General features: G+C 41.2%; 1 protein-coding gene across 1 annotated transcript in view; it reads right to left on the minus strand.

Moving 5' to 3' along the window:
- LOC137648670 (E3 ubiquitin-protein ligase ZNF598) overlaps positions 1 to 6,625 on the minus strand; it is a 99,566-nt gene extending 92,941 nt beyond the window's left edge. The window contains exon 1 of the mRNA XM_068381678.1: positions 6,271 to 6,625. Coding sequence (XP_068237779.1) covers positions 6,271 to 6,492 — 222 coding nt within the window. The 5' untranslated portion in view covers positions 6,493 to 6,625. The remainder of the gene's footprint in view (positions 1 to 6,270) is intronic.
- Positions 6,626 to 8,466: the final 1,841 nt, after the last annotated feature.

The following is an 8,466-nucleotide window of genomic DNA, read 5'->3' on the forward strand; positions in this document are numbered from 1 at the left end:
CGCCCACAGCGCATCTGCGTCCAGGAACGGAGATGGAAGACAAGAAGGTCTGGCAGGTGTCGGAGATCGCGAAGGATCTGCCGAAAGGTCTAGCGAAGCAGCTGCAACGGTCTGTTCTCGTCGAGGAGGATCCTCTGCGGCTGAAGATGAAGACGACCACGGACAGGAGCACCATCATCAGTCTTCCGAAGAGGAGTCTCTGTTAATGAACTCCCCCGAGGGGGAGAGACACTCGCAGGAGAGACCGTTGGACTCAGCTGCCCCCTCGAAGGATGTTCGGAGGGGGGAACTGAGCCTTCAGCAACAACAGCAGGGGAGTCCTCCAAGAGGAGTCCCTGCAGCTGCTCAGCCCCTTGAGCGTAGCTGCAAGTGCGACCGCTCAGCACCAAGAGCATAATCGCACAAATTCCATGGTCCGGCCTTGCAACCGCTCAGCCCCTTGAGCATGGTTACAAAAGCGGTCGCTCAGCACCAAGAGCATAACCGCCCGAGGACCAGGAAAAAACCTACCAGGAATTATTAAGGTAAGAGAAGTTCCCCCCCCCTGAAGGGGAAAAAACTAATACCTGGGAAGGGAACCTCCCTCGGAAGGGAAGTTACCCACCCATGGAGGCGAACCTCCTGAGCGTTCTAAATGAACTAAGGAGCTGACAGTTGTCACGGGAGAACTTCTGGGAGAAGGGAACACGCCCATGACCTAGTCCTAGAGAGGAGGCGGCAACAGCAGACTCCCCAGGCCCAAACAGGACAGCTCTGCTTCGTTGGCACATTAGGCAAACGAAAAACTAGATAGTTAACTGTGAAAATAAAATAAATAATTAGTTAACATATAATCATTCCCCCAGGGGAACTCCGAAGAGGAACCCCGAGGGAAAAGAACATAAGAATTATGCACCAGGAATGCGCCCTCCTCAAACACTGACACTCACGGGAAGGGGGGGAGGTGGAGAACTGTAATAAAAACAGAATTATAACAATTGTAACAATTATAATTATGTAATTCATCTAAGAATGTACACTAATAGAAGAACAAATGAACCCCGAAGGGAAGCGTTCTACACAGAGGCTGAAAAGTTAACAAATACAATTAGATTTCATTAAAATAATTGAGACCAAATAAACGGAGAAGCAACTCAACCCGCAACGGGAAGGAAGCTACCGTAATACATAGTAGTAATAAAAGGGTGAACGACCTCAAGAGAGAGAGAGGGAGACCGTAGTCAAACTAAACTCCCATGTTCCCTACGCTGATAGTCCAAGTTCCCCGTAGGGAAGGAGGAACAGCGGGGAAAACAGAATAAAAAAAAAAAAAAAGTCCAGCGATGACGATTCCCCACGGCGCCCGCCGAAGGGAGGACCAAAGGACCAAGGGAGAGATCGCGACCCATGAAATGTCACTGTGGGAGCCTGGAACCACACGGAGAAGTTGTCGTACACTACACACACAGCACAAACACTGAAAAGGAAACTTACTGTAATTCTATACTCAAATATATACATAAACATAAGAATGTTTACATATATATTAAGTATAAGAAAAGTAAGTAATTGAATAAAGACAAAACATTAATGGCTGCCATGCGAGGACGGGACAGAGACGTCTGCCCACCGTCCGAGCCAAAAGCGAAGTGAATCAGTTCACCGGTGTGTGAGGGGGGAGGGGTAGCTAGCTACCTCTCCCCTACCCCCTCGCTAGCTAGCAAGAGGGTAGTAAACCCTCGTTAAAAATCTAATGGCTCGCCATTTCAGCTACGCCGAAAGTAATACCCCATGTAAATAGCGTGGTTTGTATTTCGGTTACGGAACAATTATTATTTGTTTCGACACTAAATACAAACCCTTTCACTCTTTGTTAGGAGGGTAGAAGTCCGATCCAACTAGCTGGTTTTTTACCAGGGGTTTTTCACGTACATTGCACATAAAACAGAAAAACCCTGACACCTCGCTATATTTCATGCAATGCACGGTTAGAAGCCTGAGCAATCGATGTGATTGTAAGATACTAGCAACATGACTAGTCTAGGTAAGAATTCACAGAAACATAGGCAACTTGAATCAATCAATAGATATACCCAATCACACCTCCCAAGGGGGTATGGGGACGCAAAAAGTATCATTTCTATACCTGGTTACACAAGGGGGAATGGTTTTACTTGCAGATAGGTGAAGCCAGCTTGCAGAAGACTGTAGGTGCTGTTCCTCAAGAGGGTGGAATATGAAAGAAAGAGACAGTCATTCTTAACATTCATGCCTTCAACCATCTGCTACTTATCCATCAAGGAGCCTGAGGTATTTGAACCACTTGTTGTGCAGCCATCATAGGGCCAATGGAGAACGTCTCCATGTTCCTGTGGGTCACGTCTTGCAGGTAGTGGGCGGTGAAGGTAGTTTAACACTTCCACACACCTACTTGTAAAACCTGTGACATAGAGTAGGTTCTCTTGAACACTAAGGACGTACTTGTGCCTCTAACATCATGAGCTCTGGTTCGTCTAGTCGGAGGAGGATCGGAATTCAATCCCAAATCTATGACTGCGAATCCAAGCAGAAATGGTATTTTTAGTGATCCTCCTCTTGACCTTCACCGTGCTGAGGAAAAAAACCTAGGGACAATAACCTGACCCGCGGACAGGAAAAGTATCCACCCGAGAGCTACAGGGACATGCTAAAAACTGTACATTCCACCCACCGGCTGCCATTGCCAAACGAAGGAGTGCAGCGTCATAGCGCTGCAGAAAAAGTTAACTTGAAACAAGTTTATTCAAATCAATTAGCTGACAAAAGACCACTCGGGGAGAACCTAATCCGTTGATGGGAAAGGAGTTCCCCGACAGGGAAAGGAGCATACTTTGGACTATGCACTCCCTCTGCTGGTTGCCATCGCAGAAAGGAGGAGTGCGGCGTCATTAGTGCAGTAGAAAGTTAAATTAAAACAATTTCATTCAAAATTAATTAGACAAAGAAAAAAAATCATGCAGATCAACCTAACCTGCCGAAAGGAAAGGCGTTCCCCAAAACGCACAGGAACATGCTTCAGACTAGAAACTCCCTCTGCCTGCTGCAGAGCTGTCAGCAAGGAGGAGCAAGAACAAAGTTGCAATCAGCCTTCCCTCAGACGCACTTGCTGGGAGCAAGTAACATTAACATCCGAACGGAGGAGTATCCACTATGGAGGAGTCCGGGTCGCTGCATTCGGAGAAGTGGGGGAGGCCAATTGCATGGTGTAATGGTTTGTAAGGAGGGGCAAGCTCGCAAGAGGAATTGCAGGTCATTGCCTCCCACCATCCTCGCCCAGCTCCAAAAAGCTGCGCTCTGCTAAGCTAGAGCATGGCATAGACAAATCCAATGACCTACAGAGGAATCCCTAGGGGGGGGAAGTCCACTAAGGAGAAAGCAGTCTCTCCGCGGGTGTTAGAGACAATCAACTCCTTATGCCCATAAAGACAAAACTTCTTATTGGCGAGAAGCCTGCAGAACAGAACCTTTCCCTTAAAAGGGGAGATTGCCCAACACCTGGTGAAGAACTACCCTCCCTCGGAAGGAAAGGTTGCCCAACACCTGGAGGCAGACCTCCAGACACCTCACTTCGTCTCTCCTTCAGCTGGGGGAATCCAGCCAAAAGATTGATTCTGTGAACAACCTTTAGGACATAGCCGAAGCTAAAACCTGGGTTAGTCCCCAAAGGAATCCTCCAACAAATAACTTTGAAGAGTATTCGTCCGAAACTGCTCACGCCCAGCCGCCGAAATGGAGCAAACGCCGGGTTGAGACCAGAAGCTGAAGCCAAAATGGTTGAAGGGGCTCAAGACACTTCAGTTGATGTTCTGAGCCTCGGGGCAATAATTCAATCCATACGAAGGATGTCTGGTCCCTTCGCGTGCCCAACCCCAAGACCTCTTATAACCTTTCCTAGCACGGAGAACCTGTGGGCCCCAAAGGAAGGTCACAAAAGATGAACAGCTTCATCGGAATGACTCCCCTTCGGCGGAGATCTCCGACACCCATTTTTAGGCCAGTTGTTCTTAAAATGGAATCTTTATTTTAGATTCAGCGGAGGAGTCAGACACGTCTGCACTCCACCGTGCAGAAATAAAGTGACGGTGTTTACTAGTGCTGGTGTGAGTAGGGTGGTGGGTTACCACCGCTACCGCTAACTAGCGGAGGGTGGTTACACCTAGCAAAATCTTGACAGCTGGTTTTCAGCTAGCGGCAAAATAATACTCCTATGTAAAGAGCGTATGGTATGTATCTAGTACTGGAACAAGGAATATTTGAATAAAGGCAGATATGTAGGAATGAAAATGAAAGAGGAAAACTAAAATAATGTTCAATGAAAATGCAGACATAACAGGCAAGCATTATGGATGAACCTCTATAAATTGTTATTGAATATATGTACCTAAGACTGACAGTAAGTGTTTCCCCAGGACATGAGACCGAAATTAAAAAAAGGATAAGCATGGGATGGAGAACATTTGGTGAGCAAAATAATATCATGAAGAGTAATAAGCCACTTTTGCTAAAGAGAAAAGTATTTAAACAAATGGTCCTACCAATATCAACTTATGCATCAGAAACGTGGACCCTTATTAAAGCCTTAGAACATAAGCTAGTTACACCTCAAGGCGCTATGGAAAGAATAATGATGGGAATAACGTTAACCCTTTTACCCCCAGGCTATTTGGAAATTTCCAACCCTTAACCCCCAGGGGGTTATTTTTTTCCCAGCACATTTTGCAGTATATTTTTTTTTAATTGCTCTAAAAGCCTTATTTTTGTCATAGAGAGGTCACGTTGGTCTCATTCTCTTGGAAAATGCCTGAATTTTCTCAAAAAAAAATATCAAAAATATGAAAAAAAAAATTTTAAAGCATTTTTTTGCAAGGACGTACCGGTACGTCCATGGGGATAAAGGGATGGCTTTTGTGAAACGTACCAGTACGTCCTTTGGGGGTAAAAGGGTTAAGAGATAGAAAAAGAGCAACATGGATATGAAAGAAAACTAAAGTAGAGAATATTCTAATTACACGTAAGAAAAAGAAATGGATAGGGGCGGGACATATAATGAGAATGATAGACAATACACGAACATTAAAAATAACAGACTTCGTCCCAAGAAATTGCAAAAGAAGCAGGGGAAGGAAGAGAAGACGATGGATTGACAAACTAAGAAAATCTGCATATATAAACTGGCATAGAATGGTCATAAACAGAACAAGTGAAAGAATATGCCTGAGAGCTTTGTTCTGCAGTAGATTATCAATGGCTGATGATGATGATATATACATACATATGCTATACATACAAACATACCTTCATAAATAGCCTATATAATAACACACTCACATATATATGTATATATAATACAAAATATAATTTATATATATATATATATATATATATATATATATATATATATATATATATAGACACATCTTTGACAGTGGAATAATGAAAAATCAAACTGATATTGTAACTAAGTAGACTCCTAACTGAAGTATCAATTTACAAAATTTGTTCATGACATTATCTAATAACATTTATCATCAATTTCCACTTCTAGTAGTTAATTTCTTTCAAATGTGCTTTAATGTTCAGTTATTTTGTCTTTTGTGTATGCAGTGTTGCTAGTTTTGAGTAGCCACCTTTACTTTACCCTGCACTTTGCAAAATTTTCCTAGTATATATTTTTTTTCCAAATATCAAAACTATGGGACAAAAAAGCAGTGAGGGTTGATATGAGGTATGTCATGAATATAAGGCAATCCCATCAAATACCCTGGTCACCCTATATGCAGCTGTCACCCCTAAGCAGCATTCCTCTACCACATATCGAGTTAAAATCTTAAGACCACCCTTTCTAGAGCAGCCAAACTAAATACGAGTCAATGGTCTACAATAAGCTAAAAATTATTTTGATATTAGAATTAATACAGTTGCAACACAGGTTAACCAACAACAAATAGCTAAAGTAGCAAGTTAATAAGTAATAGCTTCCCTAACATGAAGCCGAGCTATGAAGTCCTTCCTGGGTTAGAAGTGCTAGGACAAATTTCTAGCATATCAAGAAGAAAATAAATTATCTAATATACACTATCTGTCATTCCACAAACACGAATGCCCCTGACTAAGGATTACGTAACAGGCCGTAGAATAGCTGTTTGGGTTAAGCATGCCAACAGCTTGCGACTCGACTTGAGACTAGACCTAGACTCGAGCCGTACATGACATGTTGCCTTAAGTAATTTCCCGTCAAATAACCCAATTCACCTTCGACATCTCCTTCCTGCAGATAGGACACTCTGTCCTTCCGCAAAGGACTCTCATCCTGGTCGAACATTCGTAACATACAGGATGGTCGCACTCGCCGATGCTATAGATTTCGACGGCCCTGAAGCATACAACGCACACCTCCTCCTCGTCGTCAGGTTCGGGCCCTTCCATCACCATCCTGTTGGGCAGGACAATATCTTTCTCGCCTTTGATGGACATTTTTGCGGGTTGACAAGGAATAGGAATCGCGCACGTCTTGTAGAGACTTTACTTTCGCCCTCTGTATAAGTGAATGAGTGTTGTTTTGTTGGCAGGAGGACGGTCGCTTCGTCATTTGGCCATATAGATGGCGCTGATGATCACCAGATGCGAGAAGGGCCGAGGAACATGATGATGTTTGTGTTTTCGTTCCCAAGGGTCCAGACCTTCTTCTTCTTCTTTCTCGTAATGTTTATATCCAATGATATGTTCATCGATTTCTTAATAGTAATGATTATATTCATTTTTTACACCGTAATTATCAAGATTTGTGTGCGCTGTCTCTAAGAGACTCGTTTGGGGTTTTTTTACGAATTGCTTTCGTAATTTGTCACTAGATTTTCCAGCTTCCACCTCGTAAACTTATCTGGGTATGATGATTTGATTTTTTTAACGAAAACATATTTCCTTATCATACCGTATCTATATTTCATTATCAGTACACACACACACGCATACATGCAGTATATATATATATATATATATATATATATATATATATATATATATATATATATATATATATATATATATATATATGTATTTATACAGTCCAAACTTCCAGCAATAATCGTTAAAGCAGTAAGTAACGTTAGGTATTTGCCTGCATTCTACTTTTTTTTATTTGTTATTGGCTGCTTGTCTTTACCTTTATCATATTCAAATAAAGGATTGACAGAAAATATAGCCATGATTATTAGATGATAAATATTAGAAAAACATTAGGTTATTAAAAGCAAATACAATGATAATTATTGGTTCCTAACTACTCACTCCGCAAAATTAGTTTGCGGGCACTCTATTGTATAGTAGATAGGTGCAAAGCTTCTAAACGTATACTTATTATAATAATCAAGCTTAATTACCCGTAGGGAAATTATAGAAACATTGGTGATAATTATAGGCTTTGTGTGCTGTATAGGGAGGCAGAGGATACTACGGATCATATGATCTGCTGTAAGGAATCAAGAAAATTTAGAAGTACTGTCATAAAGTAAGGAATTTAGAAACACCAACTAAAGATATTGCCCGGTATATAAAAAAGGTCATTGCAGTTAGAAGTAAAATTAAGCAAGTCATGTTGTCTGTGTGGGAGGTAACTAATGATAATATATTTTTCTGCAGATTGCGCGTCTTCTAGTAGTGTGCCCACAATTGCGGTGATGTGGAGTGAGCAACGAGGAACCGGGATCCGTACCATAAACAACATTGTTAATGAAAATCTATTTTTTTTTTTCTAGTTTATCCCATTCTACATTGAAATCAGTTGAGGATAATACCTTGTTACCATAGTTTTGGCAACATATTGTGATTAGTTTGGCCTTTTAAAATTTTCCTTTCGTATGTAATGCCCTATTTATGTATACAACTAGATCCCGGCTAGGATTTTACAACATACCTACGCTTATGTCTTGTTTCATCAACTATCCTAATTTTGGGTATAAAAATTAATGTTCTGTATTGTCTTCTTCTTCTTTAAATATGTCATACAAATCATCTGTCTATTTTCCTCTGAAATTTGCTTTTAGATTGATTGTATTTAACATTAACTTTATTACAGGGATTTCTTATCCATATACATTTCTCTGGTGTAAGATTGAGGGCCATTTCCTTCTATGAATCTCAATTGTTTTCATCCCTTTCTTCTTTTCTTCAATAGTTTCTTTTATTTTCTTCCATGATTCTTTTATTGATTTTTTGTCCGGGTTCTTCTCCTCCAACTTCTTCTTTCTTCTATTTCCATTCCATATGTTGTAAATACAGCAAATTTCTTCAATGCTGCTACTCTAGCACTGTCCACAGGGGTTCTTCAACTAATCTTCAATTAGCTCTCTGACTAGTCTCTTTTCATCAGAGCTTATGATGTTTTGAAAGAGCACTATATTTTTTCATATTCTCTTCCCTCTTTCAAATGTAATTAGAGTAAATCTCAAT

The sequence above is a fragment of the Palaemon carinicauda genome, chromosome 10 (genome assembly GCF_036898095.1).
Source record: "Palaemon carinicauda isolate YSFRI2023 chromosome 10, ASM3689809v2, whole genome shotgun sequence".
NCBI lineage: Eukaryota > Metazoa > Arthropoda > Malacostraca > Decapoda > Palaemonidae > Palaemon > Palaemon carinicauda.